The sequence below is a fragment of the Phodopus roborovskii genome, unplaced genomic scaffold (assembly GCF_943737965.1).
Source record: "Phodopus roborovskii unplaced genomic scaffold, PHOROB, whole genome shotgun sequence".
Classification (NCBI taxonomy): Eukaryota; Metazoa; Chordata; class Mammalia; order Rodentia; family Cricetidae; genus Phodopus; species Phodopus roborovskii.
In genome coordinates, this window is record NW_026126409.1 from 9,881,441 (window position 1) to 9,903,777 (window position 22,337).

General features: G+C 41.1%; 1 protein-coding gene across 1 annotated transcript in view; it reads left to right on the forward strand.

The window, feature by feature from the left end:
• Positions 1-22,337, forward strand: part of Myo16 (myosin XVI) — a 335,766-nt gene that overhangs the window by 175,936 nt on the left and 137,493 nt on the right. Inside the window, exons 21-23 of the mRNA XM_051181974.1 lie at positions 1,157-1,229; positions 12,170-12,322; positions 13,731-13,931. Of these exons, the coding sequence (XP_051037931.1) occupies positions 1,157-1,229; positions 12,170-12,322; positions 13,731-13,931 (427 nt within the window). The remainder of the gene's footprint in view (positions 1-1,156; positions 1,230-12,169; positions 12,323-13,730; positions 13,932-22,337) is intronic.

Genomic DNA, 22,337 nt, shown 5'->3' on the forward strand with positions numbered 1-22,337 from the left:
GTTCATAAGTCTCCAATGATGTTTTCTTAGTGTTATGAGCAGATTTTCCTGCAGGTCTGGTCCCACTGCCGCACCAGCCCCAAATAACACACAGGCGCTGTATTTGATATAATGCTGTTGGCCAATTACTAGTGTTTCTTATTGGCTTGCTCTGTTTTAAATATTAACCCTTTTTTATTAATCTAAATATTTCCACGTGGTCTTATCTTACTGGAGAGAGGGCCTGGACCTCTGTTCTCTCAAGTCCCTACATGTTGACTCCTCCCTACTACTTCCTCAAATCCTCCTTGTCTCCTAGTCCCACCTATCTTGCTTTCCTATTGGCCAACAGTGCTTTTATTCATTAACCAGTAAGAGAAACATATTTACAGAATGACATCTCCCATCATCTTAGAGTGGTTTTCACATGGAAAACCAGTACAAATGATTAAAATGTTTCCCAACCTTTGTACAATCCCCACCCCCCAAATAATTTCTGAGGAAAGATCTGACATTGTAAATTTCCAAAATGTGTATGGCAAATACTTCTCATGTGTGCCTGGAGTCAGGGTCCTCAGAGCCTCCCTCACTGTCCTTCCTCACATGCTATGTGGACTCAGACACTAGGACCATCACTAAGACTGTTATAAATTCCCAGAAAGACAGTTCTCATTGATTAACAAAATGGTTTAAATTTGTAAGCCCTACTTTCTTTTGTAAATAGTCCTTGGGGAAGATCCAAGTAGGGAGTGTCTAAATTTGATTCATCAGAAGTCCCATTTCTCCTAATGTAGTACTTATACAGAATGAAGCAGTTCTTGACTCAGTGAGGAACCTAGGAAGGTATGAGTGCATATGGGGGGTGGGGAGCCACTGAACGTGTTATGAGGGACAGCAGATCTGCAACAGTGGGAAGGACACAAACACAACTTCAGAGAAACACATATTAAGTTACCCATCCATAGTTATGCACTGGTATATTTATCAATGTGTAGTTTGAGAACCAACCTTAAAGAAGTGGCCTGATGCTAACAACTTTCAGAGTTTTCAACCAGACTCCAAAATCACAATTTGCTGATTTTTCACTGAAATCAGCAGTGACAAGCTGTGTGTTTGCAATCTTCTGAAATGGTGGGCTACTGAGACTACCTGTTTTCTCTGCTGTGTTTCCTTTCAGCCCACAGACATTGGACATTGGAATACTGGACATTTTTGGTTTTGAGGAATTTCAAAAGAATGAATTTGAGCAGGTAAGTAGGTTTTCTTTTAAAATCTTGTGAATGTGAATGTTAATTGCTATTACAACTTGTGGTTCATATTAACACATTCAAATGTGGGCTTAAATAAGGATATCCTCTCTTTAGTTCAAGTTGGCATTCCTGGTGCCTTGATGATCCATCTCCTCTCTCCATGGTCCATGTGCTCAGAGTTCTTGTGAAGGTCACTAGCTGTGTGTTGGCACGTGAATACTGTGCTAGATCAGAAGATGGAAACTAGGGGAATCTGAAATCAGGAAGCAGCCCTCAGAAAGCTTGGCATGCATCAGAATTCAGGGTCCCTGCTGTGTTTCATGCTGCTGTGTGTGGGCTTATCTTGTGTGACATTCATTGGTTTTTTTTTTTTTTTTTTTTTTTTTTTGTTCACTGCCACTTGAGGATGCTTTTAAGAAAGATCTGACTTGTTTACACGTCTTAGTAGTACTTCAGGAGTAGTTTTAAAATCAAATTAAAAATAGTTAAAACTTAAATGTTAAAGAAAAGCAGGGATATTATTACTGACTTGCATGGGCTCATATAACTACACAGCACTTGGGGAAAATTGAATTTGTTGCTGCTTGTCTGTGGAGCTTCATGTAATTTATGATTGATTTATTCACCTTTTTTTTTTTTAGATATACAATGTGGGTATTAGTGATACTGGACAAGAATTTATATGATATCCATGTGAAACCCAGATCTGTGACTTTTAGTGGCAGATATATCTGGGCCAAGGTGGATTGTCTGTTGTCATTTTGGCTTTCCCTCCTTAATGTGAACGACCAACTTGCAGAGGGAGAGATGAGGTACTGACAGCAGGGGCTGGGACAGTGCAGGATATCCCACTGTACAGTTTCTTGTCTTGTGGGAACACTGAAAACAGTGTGGATTTCTGTCAGTTTTAGTCTAAAAGAGCTCCAATCCAGGGTTAGGAAAGAGGGCACTAGTTAGAAGTCAGACCACACAGGCCATGGGTTTCTTCCTTCACACTTGCCTGCCTGTATGTGTTGTGTAACAGGAGCTCTAAAGGAGGTGGGGAGTGTGAGCAGGAGAGCTTGCACACTGCTCCCAAGTCTGCAGCTGCTCTGCTGTCCTCTCTACTTGGTCCCTGAGTATTGTCTGCTTTTGTTTGGAGACCTCAGAAATTCTCTTTAGAAAATGCACACACACACACACACACACACACACACACACACACACACACACACTCCCTCCAATGACATCCACTGTTTACCTGTGTCCCAGTGAATGACATAATGGGAGGATATCCCAGGAAGTCCCATCCCAGGGAAACTGGCCTCCTACACAGTTGTTCTACACCCAGAATCCTCTTAGGCATCCAGTCTGTGCTCATAGATGATGTGTACACTATTTCACATCTTTGTTAAAGCATAGGCATTGTACCGCCGTCACATAGAGCCTTCACTCTTTCTTTCTGCTGAAAGTTTTAATGATGTAATGCAGAAGATACTCACAGTTTGTGATTTCCTTGCAGAATCTACTCACAGTTTGTGATTTCCAGGTATCAAGAAGAGGCATTTCCCCTTAAGATCTAACACATGAATTGAGATCTTTTGCTTAAATGCTGGTTTTAAGCACTGATAGGTAAAATGTCAAGATAGATTCTTAGACTTTGATTATGGAAGGATTTTTTTTAAATATTACATCCTCTTAGCAGGTCTGACTAGGATTCTTCTGGAAAGATAAGGTTGTCTCTTAGTCCAAATGCAAACAGCATCTTTACCTGGAAGCAGTAAATTCCAAAATTTGCATATGAACTATTTTTTCTTCAAAGGCCATTGGTTTGATTCTCTGTGGATTCCTTTGTAGCGAGCAGGATTTCCTCATTTTCCATTCCACTGCACATGTAAGCTGGTATGCTGAGAAATCATTGCTATATTCAGAAACACACCTAAGAGATAGTATTGCCTTTACAAGCATTCTTCTTATCCTGTTTTGAGCTCATTGACTGGTAGATCAGCTGCTGACTAGAGCCAACTCCAGAAATGTTGAAATTGTGTCTGGTATATTATTTTGTACATAACTGAATTTCATCAAATATGTTTGCAATTGAAATTTGTAGATGAATAAGACTGATAAAGAAGAAATCCTCACAGTGGGTTTGCTGGCTGTTCTTGCTCTATAGTGAACACTGAGGAGTTGTTAGAAGAGAGACACCCTAGGGGAGGTAGCAGGGAGTGCTCCAAAACCCTAGCATCCCTACCTCTGTGTCCTTTGCCTCCTTACCTGGTCACCCAGATGTTATGGCATGCTTCACCATTTCTGTGATGCTGTCACAAATTGTCCTACACTGGATAGATAGTACACAGTAGTTGCCCATAGTTCTGGAGTATGGAAACCCAAGAGCAAGATGCCATAGTCTACAGGTTCTGTGTCTGCTGAGGACCTCTTCTTACATGGAGATTCCTTTTTTAGTCTTTACATTGTAGGATTCAAAAACATCCCTCTATAAAAGCAGTCATGCTGTTCACAAAGACAGTGGTCCTAGTCACACACCTCACTACCATCTAGCACTGTAACAGTTGGGATAATATTTCAACACAGGTTAGGCAGTGGGCTGGGAGACATCTTTCTAATGAGTTGCAACTTTCTGAATTATAATAGTATTAGTTAGGGTTTCTATTGCTGTGAGTAGACATATGACCATGGCAATGGGAATGGCTTATAGTTACAGAGGTTTAGTCCAGTATCATCATGGTGGGGCATGGCAGCATGCAAGCAGACATGGTGTTGGAAATGGAGCTGGGCATTCTACATCTGGATTCACAAGCAACCAGAAGTGCTTGTCTTGAGCATATAAGTCTGTGCATGTCTTGAGCATATATGACACCTTAAAGCCCCCTCCCATAGTGTTACACTTCCTCCAACATGGTCATACCTACTCCAACAAGGCCATACCTCCTAATAGTTCACTGTATACACACTTACATTCAAATTATCACAATAATGAACACAGACTTCTAGATTATATAACTCTACAGTAGTATTAGGTGATTCAAAGTAAAGAAATATGCTATCTTAGCCTACTACTCGATGGATAGAAAGAAGTAAAAATAGAAGAAAGGAGAGTGGTGGAAGCAAAAGGTAGGGGGAGGGAAACCCATATAATGAGTATTCATGATTTAGCCAAAAATTAAACCCAATGGTAGAAGATACAATAAGACAAACCATGATGTTGTCCTCTACACAATCCAGCAGGAGAAAGTGCATGATGACTTATATTTTCACATAAGATGCAGGGAAAGTGGTGACAGGAAGTTTTATAAATTAAAAACAATCTAAGCACATACAGATCAGCTGATAGATCTGATAGCTGATAGATCTGATAGATCAGCTGATAGAAAAGCTTTGGCCCTGGTTTAATCAGTTAAGTGTCACAGACTACTAGCAGATTAAGGAATGTGATATCTAGATGCCAGATTAAAGTTAAAATGCTACCCATAATGGGGTCCATAGAGTGCCCAAACACCTGTGATGCTCCTGATTCTCAGGGCCAGAAATTTGAGCACAGCCAGGGGATGGGCTATCCCTGGGGCCAGAGTTGGAGTGCTCTTATTTGAGTCTCCCTCAGCCAAGAACCCAGGGAAATGACATTCTTAGCTGGATCTCATCTTGCCTCCATTGGCACTGGGTCACTGTCATCTGATCAGTACTCTGGCTTCACAAATCTGATACCTTCTGTAGACTGAAGCCATCCCTGTGATGGAGGAGGGCCATTTCTAATTGTCCTGTGGAAAGGAAGGTGCAAAAGGCTTGATTATGATGCTATTTTTAAAGTGAGAACACTCCATGTGATTTTTAACCATAGCACATTCTTGAAAGCTGTTGGACATCAATATGGGCCCATATGCTGAATAACTGGTGAGCAATCTCAGAGAGATCTTAACTCATTTCCCATGCAGATTCCAAAGCCATACTTATGTAACATGACTATCTCTGTTTTAAGTTTCCTGCTGGGAGTTACATAGAATAAAAAAAAGAAATCAAATAGTTATATGACAAAATGCCATTTTTAATATGGCTCTTATAATAGTAGTGTCTATGTATAAGAAGAGTATGGAGGCTTCTTCAGGCAAGCTTAATATATATATATATATATATATATATATATATATATATATATATTGCATTTAATGACTCTACTTCTCAAAACATGTTCTGTAGATTCATTTGCATCATTTGGTGCTGAAGCAAAGCTCAGACAGTTTATGCCACTCTTAGTAGTTTTCATAGAACCAGGCTCAGAATTCAGCCTGGTGTCCTGTTGTTAGTAAAAAAACAGTCCAACCATTAGTCTATCAGAAGACAGATCTAAGCTTTTACTGTGAGTAACTACTTCCTCTTAATGAGTGGCTTTTCAAAAATTCTTTAGAAATAGGATAGTAACTGTTGTGAGAAGTTTAAAGATAATATTCCTTTAGTAAGTTTTGAGTGCAGAATTTCACACCAAATCTATTTAATATCAATCACTTAGTTAAAATCAAAGAAGCAGGAATGCCTTCCCACCCTAGCACTAGGTCAATTAAAAAAAAATGCCTCAGAATAGAGATAAAGATTCATATAAATCTATGTTTATATTAGAAACATGTTCAGTGTTAATCTCATGGTCCTTCCACTTCAGCTTGACTGGATTGGAACCACCTAATGGGGACAGAGCTCTGGGGACATTCCCAGAAATGTTTACCTGTAAAGGGACATCTCACTGTGCATTGGAGCAGTGCCACTCCATGGCTGAAGTCCTGGACTGAGTGAAAGGAGAAAGCCAGATAAAGGGCAGCATTCACCTCTCTCCTGTATACACCACCCCCCACTGTGCTGGCCCATACCCTCCCACCATGAGGCAAAATACAGACTTCTTCCTTCAGGGTTCCCTTGTCATGGCAATAAGAATAAGAACTAAGACAATGAATAATACTTCATTATTGCATATTTATTCTTTAATAACCAGCATCACTGTATTGAATATGAAGTAATACTATATAATAATAATGCTAGAAAAGAGGAAATGTTCTTCAGATGCAAACAGTGGCTGTCTGGAAGAAGTCCTGAAGTCTTAATGGTTCAAACTAGGGAAGTACTTATGGGTGGTCTTCGTACATGCTGGAAATGGATAGGTTTTGTTAGGCTTCTCATTTGAATGAGATTGGTTTCCTGTTTGATCTCTGGCTATCTTCAGGATGCTAAGAGGTAATCCAAAGCCCTCATGGGATCAAACTGGAACTCAGACATCCCACGGGGCCTTGAATGCAGTGTCTGTCAGTCTGCAATTCAGGTCTCTAGGCCTCTAGCTCTGGAAAGTGACCTTGATGTTAAAAAAAAAAAAAGAAGACTGCATTTGGCAGAAATTGTATGTCAATCATTTTTAGGCATGTACTGTAACTGTATATGAAGTATATTAATTAAGCCAAAAGTTTATTGCCCAAACAAAACAAAAATATACATTGTTTTCTTTTTTAAATGGTAAACAATAAGAAACAATGACAGAAAGGTTGAATTAAGGGCATTTTGGCCAAAGGCTCTGTTTCTAATTCTAGAGCCTAGTTTCTGCCTGAGCTGAGGTATGATTTATCAGCTATACTTCAAAATATCTAGTTATCCTATCAAAATATCCCTTTGAACTGATGCTCTACTACTCTGAGCTAGCTACTGAATCCAATGGGATAGAATACTTCACTGTTGGCTGGCTACTTCCTGAGGATCAAGCCATCAAACTCAACTCTGTGATTTGACTGATGGTTTTGTGCTGTGGTAACAGTATTCTTGTTAGTGGGATGCCACCTGTCAAGAGTACCCAGTATATATGGCAAAGTTGTGTTCATTCATAAGATATCATCTGGACACTGTTCTATCACACACACACACACACACACACACTCCATGGTTGGAGACTTGCTCTTCATAGGACAGATGGGCAGGAGGGTGAGGGATGAGACAAGACTTAGCAGGCCCTGTGTAAATGGAGTTCTTAATTGATCTAGATAATAAAAACCTGGAGTCAGATATAGATGGAAATGCTGAGAGATCAGAGAGAAGGGGAAAGCCACAGTGCAGCTTATCTCCTTAGTGTCTCAGCAAACAAGAGAGCGATTTTCTGTTTCTTCCTGCTCATATCCAGTTTCTGTCCAGCTACCTCACTTCCTGTCTGTCTATTCAGACCTCCAGACCTCTATGGTAGCTAGCTCCTAACACCATTCTCTGACCCTCAGACAACTTTTATTAGTGCAAGTAGATGTCACCACAGCACTACATAAAGCAGGTTCTCTGCTAGTGAGGACAGGGACCAAGCCCACATAACCCAGACATGCCTTAAGAGTCCATGCTTTTATACCTCCTCATTGAGAGTCAAGCTGTTAACATAGAGACTTCAGGGACCTAGACCTGCTGACATTGTCTCCAAAATGAAAATTGAACAAACAAAGGAAGTCTGTCTGCTGACGGAGGGTCTCCCACAAGAGTTCGATACTACTACAGTGATGAGTACAATGCCAAGCTTCTGGCAGAGGTGAGATGCTCTGTCAGGGGCATAGGTGGTGGTAGGAGACAGGAAACATACCTTTTCTAAGCCAGAATGGTGGGGTAGGAAGCCTTGAGCAAGGAGACAAGATCCAAGACTGCTAAAAGGAAAACTGGAAGGAGATGTGCTGCCCTCACCAGCTTCCCACAGCTTCTACTCTATAGACAATGCATTGATCTCAGGCATTGTTGGCTCCCTGGAGAAACACATCTAGCAATGTAGACAACAGGACGTGTTCAGAAGGGACAAATTGGAGACCCATTATCTACCTGACTTTTTAAAGGCCTTGGGAAGTCCTCCATAGACACTTGTGAACTGAGTTTACTTCAGCATTTCTATGGTAGGCCTCAGCCTGCTCATTTTTTTTTCTTTTCTTTTCTTTTTTTTAGAAGATACCTATCAACATCTCAGACAGTTAAATATTCTGAACATTTTTGAGAAATGTCCAATATCTGAAATTTCAGAATTTCAGCACATTCTCTCTCTCTCTCTCTCTCTCTCTCTCTCTCTCAAACACACACACACACACACACACACACACACATACAAATGCCCAACACATTTTGAATATATATTCTAGATTAAATGCTGAACAAATTGGAAAATGGACAGCATTCCCTTTTCATTGTCTAGCTTGGTGTGTTCCACACCAATCTGAAAAGCTTTTAAGCACATTGGTGTCTGGTCTCTGTCCCAATTTAATGGGTTCAGGGTCAGATCCAGACATCAGCATCAGCCTCTTCCACAAAGCTCTCAGTTAATTCTAGTGACCAGCTAGGGTAACTGTCCCCACTGTGAGACACCCGGAGCTCTGGCTTCTACTTAGTCAGCTTTAATCAACCCTTCCCTTCATGCACTGTCTAGTTTGCTCCAGATAGATTTCACTGAGCAGTAAAAATGAAGGGAGAACAGTTGGTGAAAATTTACTCAAGAAATTAAGTTTGTCATTAATAGAAATGATGGACCATCTGGATAAGCAGTGAGGTTCTGTTGCTGAAAAGAGATTTCAAGGAACACTTCACTTTTATTATTAAACCTGTTAGTTCACTTAATGTACAAAGCAGGTGGTTTAATGAGAGCAGTAGCCATACTAATTAAATGCTGGTCACTGGAAAGTGGCGCACCTCACTGCTCCTGCATTCTCTAGAAAGAAAACAGATACACAAGCTCCCACAGGAGGGGTGACATAAGCAAATTTTATTGTTAATATGAGAGGTAGAGAGTTATATATAGAAAATATCAAATACAGTATTAATAAATACAATTACATCAAAATAGATATAAACATGTATATTCATGAACATATATTAATCAGTATAAGTACATTTAAAACAAGATGCAGATCTGATATATTGACAGCCATACAATAATAACAAAAATTCTTAGTTCTAGATAGAAAACCAATGCCTCAGGATTGCTATCCTTTCTGATCATTTGATTTTGGGTCTAAGAGAATTTCTGTAGGCTTGAGGATTATCTATGGCAACAGGAACCACAAAGCACTGATGTTGCCTTGTAGTTAAGATGAAGCCTAAAGAACAAAAGTAAATCTCTTTAGCTTGGAATCCTGGTCCCATCACAGTCTTCCTGCTACTACTCCATCATGACCATTGGAATTTGCAGAATCTTCTTTCTCTTTAAAACAGCTGAGTACTCAATCCCCTCTCTCCCTCCCCCCCCCAGCCCTCTGTGTGTGGGGGGGGCATAGCAATGTTGTCAGAGCAATTTGCAAGAGTCGTTTCTCTCGTTCTACCATGTGGGTCTGGGAATTGAACTCAGGCCGGTGGGCTTGGTGCTAGGCGCCTTACCCAGCAGAGTCATCTCTCTGGATCCTCCCCTTTTCTGTGTCTGACCAAAAGTTCAGTAGAATACTTCCTCTCTGCTCCCTAACAATTGCATTTCATGGGGTGCATGGAAAGCTGCAGTTTTCTGAGATTTAAAGCAGAAGGCTCCTTAGTAAGCACACACCATTTGTGATCAGTTTTCTTGAATGAACACAGAGTTAGATCAGAAGACTGCACCAGTGGCGATGGCTGAGGTACACCTGAAACAGAGGTTGGTGACCTAAATGGGACTGTGGCAAGGGAACTGAATTGGGTGAAACCTTATAGCGGGCAAAGGGAGGATGCATTCATCATCCGAGTACCTCACTGCGGGTGCTGCCCAGCTGCTCTGTTCCCCTTCTTTGTCTTACCTCATCAAAGCTTATGCCTGTCCATCAGAGCCTCACTAGCTACCGTATTTCTTTGGTGGTGTACAAATCCCCAGTAGGGGTTCTGGAAGAAAAGCATTTTCTGTGGAGCTGTCAAGTCTGTGTATGATAAATCCCTGCTGTGAAAGGAATATTTATGCTTGCCACTTCCATTTTAATTATAAAAAGGATAGAGATGTTTATGAAAATAGGCAGTAGAAAAGAAAATTGAAATTTTAAGTTATTTTACTTCATTTCAGAAATGTACTTTGTTGTGTTTCCTCTGTTTAAAATCTTCTTGAAGTCTCTTAGTACTGAGGCAGTTTTGTTACTAAGAAATAATAACTGATATAAAAATTATTAGACTTCAGCATACAATGTTTACCTTAAGTGCACAAAAGAGGAATGATCCTTACCATAAAATGGAACACCTAAAAAATAAATACTAGTTTCTAGTTATAGGATCTGAATTTGTTCAGGAAGCAGATGGAAGGGGATGATGGGTCTGTGAGACCAAGGGCTTAGACCTCTAGGAGGATGCTGTAGGCAGAGCAGAGGTGAGGTGGATGGAGCTGAACAGCATCTGGGGGAGAGTCTGGAAGAATGACCAAGGAGGAAGAGGTCAAGAGAGACCAAAGCCCAGGACTTGGAAGATGTGACCAAGGGGTGGCTGTCTGGCATATGTCACTGGGACTCCAAAGACATAGCTGCTGAGAAATGAGCATTTGACTTGGAGATGTGGCATTTCTGCAGACTTCCAAAGAACAGTGTTGGTAGAACGAAGATAAACTAATGGAAGGTGGAAGGTGTCGTTGATAAGTAAGAACAAGCCTCTGTGTTTTTTAGTTTAGTTTTTCAAGTAAAGGAGGCTTTGGTTACCTGCATAGACCTCCACAAGATCAGGCTAGTGAAAAATTCCACCAGAGGGCAGCTATCCTCCCCTAGCTGAGGAACATTGGTGATTGATGACTGATGGGGAAAGGAAAGGCATTTTTCTTTGGGAGGTGGCTACTGGTAATTTGTGCCCTAGGATATGGCCCTACATGCCTGCACATATGAGCTAATTAGACTCAATGGGTTAAAAGAAGTCATGTAACTGGGAGGGAGACATATTGGGTGGCTCAGGGGGTTGGAAGGAAGAAGTGAGGTGTGGGTATGGTCAAGACACATTGTTCATATGTATGAAAAATTTAAAGGATTAAAACTAAATATCAAAAATAAATAAAGAGAAAGCAAGAAAATGCCTGGAAGAAAAGTGATATTTTGATTCGAATTGATCATTTTTGCATGAGGCATGGTATCTGCACTCATGAACTCATAGATCTAGGGTTTCTCACACAAGACAATTTCATCATGGGTGGCATAAGAACTCATGAAGCCTCATCCCTCCCAAATTATCTAGAGGCAGTTAATGTTTGGTGGAAGTGATATCCCTTAGTACTATAGCCAGTGGCAAGCTGCCCCAGCTTCAGTAAATCAGGCATTACCTAGGCTGAAGAGAAACCCTAATTAAATTCAGTTGATTCCCCAAAGGACAAGAATGTAGAAGAGGGGGTTTATGGGAAGAAGGGAGAGGAAGGGAGTGGAGAGGGGGTATTGAGGTTTGTGTGCTGCGATATTATGTATGAGCAAGGAGGATAGTAGAAGAATAAATGAATATTTTAAGATGAAAACTTAACTAAGAATATCATTCTTAGCTACTTGAAAGAGGGTAGTCAACAAGTGTATTCTGATTAAGAACACTGTTTGTGCAATGAATCCCTTAGTCTGGATGTAACTGCTACAGGAAAATCTATGTTCACTCTCACCTACCACCAATATGTAACCAGAGCAGGGCACACAAGAGACACTCCCCTCTCCCTGGAGTCCCCCAGCAGAAAGGCTTTTATGTCCACTTGTCCACAAGAGTCCATGCATCTTCCTTTGAGAAGAAGGCTTTCCTTTTGTTTTTAAGAGTTGAGACTCGATGTTTATATGTTGGCACCGTGGCTCCAATTTCTTGTTTTTAACATGCCCCCTCTCATGTTGAACACTGGGACAATATGACCTCGGAAGTGACTGAGTGAAGCTGCCTTCTAGGGCAAGACTCATGAGTCATCCTAATGGACTATTTAGTCTATATGTCACTGCGGGGGACTCTGCACTATGAGCAAGTGTCTATGCATGGCCACCCCCTTTATCTGCTTCATTGTTCTCTTCCCTGAACAGCTCTGTGTCAACCTGACCAACGAGAAGATGCACCACTATATCCAAGAAGTGCTTTTCCTACAAGAGCAAGCAGAGTGTGTACAAGAAGGAGTTGCCATGGAAACTGCCTATTCTCCTGGTAACCAGACTGGAGTTTTGGATTTCTTCTTCCAGGTACTTACATAACATAATTAGATACCTCACAGGATGTGTGCATTAAGCTGCACTGGATAGAGAGAATTTTCTTTCCAAAGGTCTTGTTTGTAAGGTCTCCTTATATATGAGGGTCTGCAATGCCTTTATAGTCCCCCAGTAGTCTTTTGAGGAGCACACATTACCTTTGCCTGAAGGGACAGCAGAAAACTCATCACTTCCCACAAAGCCAAGAACTGTCCAAGCTTGATGGTACAATGATACTCACCCCTTTACTCATTAAACCTAAAAGTCTTTTCTGGAAAGCTACAAGAGGCCTATGTACAGAATGAATTTCATAAGCTAACGTATGAGGTCAAAGATACCATGAAATATGTCACATGTTTTGTATTGGTCTTCAAAGGTTCTGAAATTTAAATTTTGAAAGGTTGGCAGGAAAAGTATGTACACAAAATAACCTTTGGGCGGCTGGAGAGATGGCTCAGAGGTTAAGAGCACTGGCTGCTCTTCCAGAAATCTTGAGTTCAATTCCCAGCAACAATATGGTGGCTCACAATCATCTATAATCAGACCTGGTGCCTTCTTCTGGCATCTAGGCCTTCAGGCCAGAACATTGTATGCATAATAAATAAATCTTAAAAAAACAAAACAAACAAAAACAAAATAACCTTTGGTTAAGTTAATTTGTGGTTAAAATTAAGCCTGAGGTCATCAGCACGTGTTTATAGTCATACTTGTTTTATCTCTGCATAAGGTGAAAAACTTCTGACTCAATATCTCTGTTATATAAGTAAAGTTCTGTTATGTGAGACAGCAAGATGACTCAGTGGAAAAAAGGTGCTCATCGCTAAGGCTAATGACCTAGATTATGATCCTGGACAGACTTGGTGGAAGGGGACAGCCAGCTCCTTCGAGTTTCCCTGAGACTTTCACATGAATACCCTGGCATGTAAACATGTGCAAATGCTCACACACACACACATACTCACGCACACACGCATACATGCACACATACACAGTGGGGGCATAATAAAAGTGTGATAAATTGTTTTATTAAGCATATGAATAGCAGCTTCTGTTTACGTGCCTCTATGCCTCTAAATGCTTGAGAGCGTTTCAAACAGACGCCATTTGGGTATTTAAAAAGTTCAGGCTTTCACTGTCTACTTTCTGTCTGTACAAAAGTAGATTTCTCTATTTTTTATCATGTGTGTTTTCCTAACATTGTAGCCTGTTCTTTATTCCTGCTACCAAATTGTCTGGGTAAGAGTGGTATCGGAGAGACCAAAGGTGGCAGAGCCATCATGCAGCAATGGGCAAGACACTCATGATCTGAGTAGCTATGTGACTATAATAGGATTAGAAGGCATGCATCTAGGGTACCAAGTGGAGCAATAGAAGCAAACTTCTGACTTTCCCTGACTTCCAGAAACCATCAGGATTCTTCTCCCTATTGGATGAGGAGAGCCAAGTGATTTGGTCAGTGGAGCCAAACCTGCCCAGAAAGCTACAGAGTCTCCTGGAATCATCAAATACAAACACAGTGTATTCCCCTATAAAGGATGGCAATGGGAATGTCGCTTTCAAAGGCCAAGGCCCAGCCTTCACTGTCATGCACTACGCAGGAAGGGTGAGTAGAAGGACTTCATGGTGTGCCCTGTGTGCTGATGTAACATGTGATGTGCCCTGTGTACCCATGTAACATGTGGTGTGCCCTGTGTACCCATGTATCATGTGATGTACCCTGTATACCTATGTACCACATGATGTGCCCTGTGTGCTGATGCACAGGAGGTTTGTAAGCTTTAGAGCACAGGGTTTGAGGATATGCTATTAGACACTCAAAAGCCACATAAACAGCCCATAGTCACTACCTTTTGCAAGCCTTTGATTCGAGGCTGGGTTGACACCTCAGAACAGTGTGTGCTTAGCAGGGTAACTATCTCACTATGTATATAGGCTTTCATTAATACGAACAGAGCACCAGGAGCAGCATAAATAGCTCTGTTCCACACTTGGGGACATCTTTCTTATATATCCTCAAATTTTGGGCTTCTGAGTGTGCTTGGCCTGAATGTGGGCTTAATATTAAAGTATTTTTTAGAGCCCAAGAAATCACATCCTCTGGCCTCTCCCAGCATTCTAGTTGGGTTTGTAAAACTGGTTTCTTACTTTGGAGTCCAACCCCTGCCCGGAGTGGTGCCCCCCCACACACACACACACTCCTTTGTCATCTCGTGTTAGAATGCCACTGCATCTTTGACATGTGATTTACCTGTTGTCACTCCCTCATGCAAGTATTCTCTTTAGGCCATGTGTTCTAATCCTCTCAGTTTTCCTGAGTCCATCTCACTGCCATAAACTCCTTCCCAGAAAGACCTGAAATATCCTTCCAGTGTATTTAACAGCACATTCAATCATGTCTTAATAAAATCATCTCTATTTTTCTATAACCAACTCTTGTTTATTATTGATGTCTTCCATTTTGAATTACACACACACACACACACACACACACACACACACACACACACACACACACACCACTTAGTGAAAAGGAAGGACTGATGAAGTTCATCTCTTCCCTCGTTAACGAATACTCCACTGTCTGCCAGAAGAGGATGTGAGATGAGCCAGAAATATGCACACACCAAGCAGTCAGATGACAGAATGCAAAGGAACAGAAGTTAATATGCTGCTGCTACCAGCCTAATATTATGTAAAAAGCAGTTATTTAGCTGGGAAAAGCATAAAGACATTCTTTACAGGAGCTCACTAACTTTGAATGGACAGTATTCAGTGAAGTCCTGGACTCTGGAAATGTGTCTCACTGTAGTACACTAAACTCAGTTGCATAGATGGAATCCACTTTTACTGCAGGCAGAAAACAACTCAGGTTAGGAAAGAACTTTGACAGAGTCTAAGTTGAAATCTCCAGGCTGCTGTGTGCTACTGCACCTGCCAAATAGCATCAAGCACACCCTCACACTCAGTATCAAAGAAACAGGGACTGGACCCAGGGCTCATTACTGCCACAGCAAAGGGAAGCTTGCATGAGGTGGCCTTACCTGGCCAAATGTCAGAAAGCACAGAGGTGTAGCCTCCATTACTTCTGCCAGGACAGTAGTGTTGGACAGGTGGAAGGCAGAGAACAGCAAACTCAGTGGCGCAAAGCAGTCTGAGAGAGCTCCCTGTTCTTCAGCATCTGCAATTGGGGGAGGCAGTAAGGGTAACTGGGCAGGTAGCCCCCATGTACACCCACTAGTTTGGGAAAGGTTGCAGGTTTCATTGAATGTGGAAAGAGTGTCAGGTGAAGCATCTATTGGTGTTGGCTGATCCACGGATAATTGTGTGTACCTGCTGATGGCTTCACCCTCTCGAGAAGATGAGGCAGTGATAAGTGAGGAAGTGGTATGAGATAGACTGGGGGAAAGGCCAAGCAGGCTTTTTGCTGACTAGCCAGCATCCACATTTGTATAGTAGCAAGGAATAAGGATGCGGCATTCGTGGGAAGAGGCAGGGAGGAAGTCATAGCAGGGTGCTCAAAGCCATGGGTCAGAGCCCAGCAGTACTCCACAGTCCTCCTATAGCTGAGAAAGGGAGAGTGCAGTATGTCAGCCCAAGACACATGCTCCCAGAGAAAAGAGAAGCAGAAATGTTCAGGCTCAGATATTCTGAACCAGCAGCATGAAGTTTAATGCAATCCCTAATTGGATAGTGGGATGAAACAAACCCATGTTTAGAAATGTGAATTTTGACTGACGATCCAACCTTAGAATCACATGGAGAAAACAGCTGTGAACAAGAGAAAACTCTGGGAAGCCCAGAAAGGAGGATAGAGCTCACCTGTTGAGGTGTCAGTTAGGGCTAAGATGGCCCCCATGAGAAGTGGACTGATGTCATTAGATAGAAATTGATGGAAGATTCTGTATCTTGATCTCTGAACAGTTACTAGTTTTAACTTCTTCTTGGCTTTTTCAAAGTCCTTACAATTAGGGGAATGCTCTGGTGTTGTCTCTAGATTTTTTTAAGTCCTGCATTTATATTATACATTTTCTGAATTGCAGGAAGAAAATGCACAATGCTATATAGTCAGGTATCATGATGTCTTATAGTTTAGGAAATTATTTTCTCAACCCTTCTAGCAGCTCTATTAGGCATATATTTGAACGTCCTTATTTGTAAGTCTGTTGTACTGTGCCATAAAGACAAAGCAGTCCCATAAAAAGTGCTGACTACGTGAAAACTCAGCAATAGTGTGGTTTGGAATTGTAGCTTGATTATTTTGAGTTCAGTTGTAAATATTTTTCTGAGCACCTAATAGCATTTCAATTTTAATTTTTTTTTTGAAACTTTAAGGGAAAACAGCCAGCAGTTTAATTTAATGGGGAATTATTCACCAAGTTCTTAGAGAAATTAAAGAACACAGGGACAGCTCAATGGTTAGTTGGTACAGAGCCAAAGCCCCTGTGGAACCATGCATTTTTCCTTTAAAAGCGTTTTGTTTTTTAAGGGAGTTTTCCATAATTGGAGTCGATTTTGTGGCTTTACGGAAATCTTTCATTTCGGTGAGATGTACTAATGAGTTGTAGCCAAAGGACTCCCCAAGGACTCATTCACACGCTACAGTGTAGATTCTATGTGATTTGCAGCAATATGTCAGCCCATATGCCTTTCGAATTGTCAGATGTAGACACATGCACTTGTGTGTTGATCTGTTGCATCAGAAAACAAAAGGGACACTCTACATTTTGTCAGTTAAGAGATATGGGAAAGGTTCGCCCACCTAAAAGCAGCTTGTATGTGTCCATGACCTTTGACCCCAGTATTTCCTCACTAGGAGAGAGTTCAATGAACCCAACCCATGTACTCTTGAGCCTCTTATTGAGCAGGTGGACAGTGGAAAACGCCTTTCATCACTCTGCTACTTCCTGCTGTGCTTACTTGCTGTGTTAGTAAGAATATGCTACACCCTGTGTAGCTGTTACTACCAACATTGTTCCCCTGTTCCTGCCAGGATGGGCGCAGGGTGGACTTACCTAAGCAGACAACTCTAAAGACAAACCTTCACACCTCTTCAGAAGCTTGTTTGAGGAGGAAGCTTGTTTGAGGCGGAAGCTCGGAGGTCCTTTTAGAAATGTTTAAGCACCATTATCTGAATTACATCTGAAGATCCTTCCTAAACACATCTGAATGTTTCATTACCCCTAGGAGCATGGTGCAGCTTCCAGTCTCCATTACAGGCATATTTTAAAGTGAACAGGGAGAGGCTGTGCATGAAATATTAACATGATCTCATTAATGAGCATACGTTTGAATTAAAGAAGGCTTTAGGGGCTTGGGGCTTGGCTTCTTTTTGTTTATTTTGTTTTAGTCAATTTTAAATCATACCCGAAGTTACCTGTCTTAGGGCTTGCTCTTAACCTGGTGATTTAAATGACAGATAAGCATTAAAGCCGCAAGTGAGTCTGAGTTTATTGGCTGTTAAAATTAAGGATCTTGAAGGAGAGAAGAATTACAGCTTGACAGTTTTGGCTTCTAGGAGAGCCAGATTTCCATTAAGATGACTATAAACTAACTATTGTTGGAAATCATGCTTTAAAGACCCTAAATTTTGATGTGAGAAAATTGAGGGGATCATGGAGTTGTAGTGATCCGAGTCTAAGAGTAATGATTGAATTAATGAAATTTAAGTAAAAATTCAGTTGTGAAATACACATTCTCTTGCATGCAAGAGCCTTGCTCAGAAGAGGTCTTAGTGTGTGTCTCTGTAGATGCAAGATAAGATCATCTGAGATTGGGCAATGGTAGTGTGCAGAGAGGGGTGCAGAGTCATGTGACCCCAAACTGCCATGGTTAGAGTGATACAGGTCATGAGCAAGTAAAATTCAATCATTCCTAGATGAGGGTGGCAGGCTCAGCCTGAGCTCCAGCCACCTTCTCTCTTCATGGGAAGAGAGACTCCTGTCATTTCCAGTCACGAGGTCCACATTTGTTGTTGCAGCAGCAGCCTGGGAAGAGAATTCAAAAATCATGTTTTCATATGAGTTTACACACAAGAAAAGGAAGCACATTAACAAGTAACTTTGTAGAGTTTCTTTCTGACCCTTGCTCTATCTTTAGCTGATTCCTGCATGGTGAGAACTCTGTCTCCAGTGGGTTCTCTAACTTGGAAATCCCATGGCCTCTGTCCTAGATCTGGGCTATCTCTCTGAATACTGTGTTCCTGACTTAATCTATACTACTTTCAACTTGCTATTTGATCAGTCATCAGTTGTGCCTGACACTTGCACGTGACCACATCCTTGTGTATAAACAGTTCTGTGTTGGCTTTCTCTAAGCAATCCTTTGGTGAAGGTCGGTGATTCATCAAGATCTTACACTTACTGGTGAAGTTATAGCTGTTGCTACAGAAGACCAGAAACTGGGTGGTTTCACCCTGCAGGAATATATCTTTCCAGTAATGGAAAATAGAAAGTTCAAATTCTGGTATCTGCAGGTTCTTCTGAAACAGGATGTAGTCAGTCCCTGATGCGGGAATGTATTATCCCAACCCCGACACTCTGTGTGTCACATGTTATTTCCTTTTCCATTAGCATTTTAGGTCTACCCTCATATAATATGGCTCTTTCTGAGTCTTAACAAATTACATACATGAAAGAAATTGCAGATAAACATCTGTTATTCTGAGTGGACATGAATTTTGGGAAGACCAACAGCACATAAGTTGCTGGTGGTGGCAGGGCCCTCTCTTAGTACACACATGCCCATGTCTTCATCTCCCCTCCACCTACTGAGTCTGCACGCTCAAGACTTTATCATATCTACACCTTAAAGGATCCATGGTGTAAAGGAAAGGGAAGAGGCGTTGGTCTACACAAGCTGAGTTTGAGTTTTGTTCCAGAGCTATGTGACTCTGAAAACAAGGACTCTCAGTTGTACACCCCTGAAATTTATAACTAAGGAAAATATAAATATGAACCTCACAGTCTCTTGTGGTGGTTAAGTATTTGGCTGACAGACATGTAGGAGTGACTATTTTTACACATTCCCTCAAGTATACATATCCGTCATACCCCTGCTCCAATAGTTGAAGGCCAGTGGTGTATGGAGGCCACAAGGTTAATCAAAGTTTTGGATGAACAATCTGAGAGATCAAAACTAAATTGAGTGATCAGTCAGTTTACCATTTTTTTTCTTGTTTTTTTTTTTATTTCTTTTTCTTTTTATTTATTTTATTTATTTTATTTTATTAGTCTGGATGACAATACCGGTAGGCCAACTTCTGCAAGCTAAGTGGTAAAATATCCTTATCTGGCTTGCCAGAGTTTGTAAATCTTGTATCTTACAAAAGCACATGTGTTATGCAGAACAGTAACTCCTGTTTGAATACTTGGCATTTTCCTAACGTGAGTTAGGACATTAGGACAGCTGTAACCACTCTGCTTGTGTTATGGTCTCTTTCTCTTTTTTTCCACCACATTTCATAGATTTCCCTGAAAGGTAAATAAAGACAATTAAGTGATTTCTTCATCTATGGAAGTCATAAAATGGCACTGAAAGAGAAAACATTCAGATGAATAACTTAACTTCTGCTAATGTGACATTGTCTTTTTCATTGACTAGACAGGCCCCATTGTGGTGAGTAGCTATACTATACCTTGATTAAAAAGAATTCCTTAGAACCATTACATTCTTTAGCATTTGGATTTTATAACTAACATTGTGAGTGAGCCTGCAGGTGTGTGGGATCTTACTGTGCATTCAAATATATCCTTTAAATGTTATTTCCCTTAAGAAAATTAAAACTTTGCAATCTGTGTGTGTACTCTGCATTGTAATTTTACGATGGGATAAAAGTTTATAGTCCCCTTCTGTAGTGTGCGTATGGTTTTGAAAGCATGCAGCAGGACTCTTCCTTAACCCCCTACACCACATCCACGAGGAATGAGTTGTCATCCCAGACATGTAAACCCGGATCAGTACTATTTCTGGTTGTGATTTCTACAGGAGTTTGTAACTTACATATTGCTGATGGACATGGAGTGAGGATAAGAAGGTTTTACTGAAACAGGGTCATCTGTAAAATACCTGAATGCTTTTCTTCTTCTCACAAAGGACATGCATCCTCACTGAATAAGCTGGGTTTGAAAATGACCCCTTGTTTAGAACTGTGCTGCCACCCAGATCACCCTGCATAGGAAAATCTTCACTCCAGTGATAATTCTAGTATGTTCTGGGTGACATACTGTTTAAAATCAACCTCTGCACTCTTGAACTATTGACATGGGTCATGCATGGGGTCTCCCCAAGCATGTTTACTTTCAGGAACACCTGTGTCAGGAGTGACATTTATAGTTTGTGCCCTGGCCTTTGTCTCTGAAGACTTGTGGGTGACACAATGTACCCAGGAAGACTGTGGAAGTGGGGCTGTAAATAAAATGACAAAGCAGACAGACAAATCAATGGGTGGCTTTTTTTTTTTCTTCCCACTTTTTCTCCAGGCAGAATCCCCAGACACAACAATCAACTCTGTCTGGTCTCAGCAGAACTGATGCCATTAAAGGTTATCTATCAAAGGTTATTTGATGAAAACATTTTGACCCACGTGGAAAGAGCTTAATTTACAGTCCCTACTTGTTTCCTTCTTGGTCAGGTGTTTTTAAAAATAAAACTTAGTCTCAGCAGGACCCTGTTGTCTCTTGTGTCTTCCTCATCAATTTTTTTCTTTGAAGGTTATCCTGGGGGATGCATCTTTCTCTGTGTCTCTCTCTGTCACTCTGTCTCTGTCTCTCTCTCTGTCTGTCTCTCTCTCCCTCCCAGGAATGACAAGTACAGGGATTCCTAGCTTCTACTTATTTCTAGTTCAACACTTCCTCTTACTTTTATGGCCAGACAGAAAACTGTAAATATGAAGCTTCGAATCTCCTAAAATATTGGCATTTTCCTATTACTACTTTTTTCTTTAAAAGGAACAAATGAACTATACTCATTAATTTCAGCTGCATCAAATGTAATATCCAGACGTCTTGGTGTTGAGATAATGACTCTTCTTGTTACCTCTTGTTCCCAGTGCCTGTTATTAATCAGAACCAAAAGGAAATACCAAAAGCAATTGAGAGAAATCACTTCTTGGAAAAACAATAAAGCCTATCATTTTTGTTACTATTCTCGATGTTGTAACCAAACACCTGAGGAAAAGAGACTTCAGGGAGGAGAGGTTGATTTGAGCTTATTATTTGAGTGTGCAATTGCTCTTGCCTGTGAAAGTGGGATTGCAATAGGGGCCACATAGGCTTGATGGTGAGAGCTGGCTTACCTCTAGATGGGTCTAGAGGTAGAGAGAGGACAGGAAGTGGGGGCAGATAATATACCCCAAACTCTGACACTACACAGGCAGTCCATTTCCCCCAACTATTCCCTACCTCCTCAAACTGTCCCCATCAGCTGGGTATTCAGACAGATGAGCCTGGGCAGGCTGTTATATAAGCAAACCCGAGTGCCCGCCCTCCAGCCCACAGGGGATTAAGGTCCTTGTGACAGACTGAGAAGGAAGCTGTAACCAGGCATGGAAAATAATCACAGACATTTGCATTTCCTGAAAATGATCATTTATTTATTTTGCTAAACCAATCTTCGCATATATTCTGATGTGATATATTGAATTCACAAGTGTGCCTGCAAAATTCTGCATTTTTATCATCTGTTAATCCTAACCGCTTCTCTGAGGATATTTTGCATCTTGTAAATAACAAGATGCAGGAAGGGGATGGAGACATGAATGGTGCACAGATTTACTTCTCTTCCATAAATATTGATGATCTTCTGAGTGCCAGGCTGGGGGGCACTTGTAACTCAGTGTCCTGGGAAGATGATCACCCAGACATGTGACCCAACTGCCTCTCTCAGAAGCTTCAGACCCTCATAGAGCTCCCTGAAACCTTCCAAATACTCACTTTCTCTCAGCTCATTCTGAAAATGAAATCAATTCAAAAGGTAATTTCTATATTTAAACCACTTTTAAATTTTAGCAAAC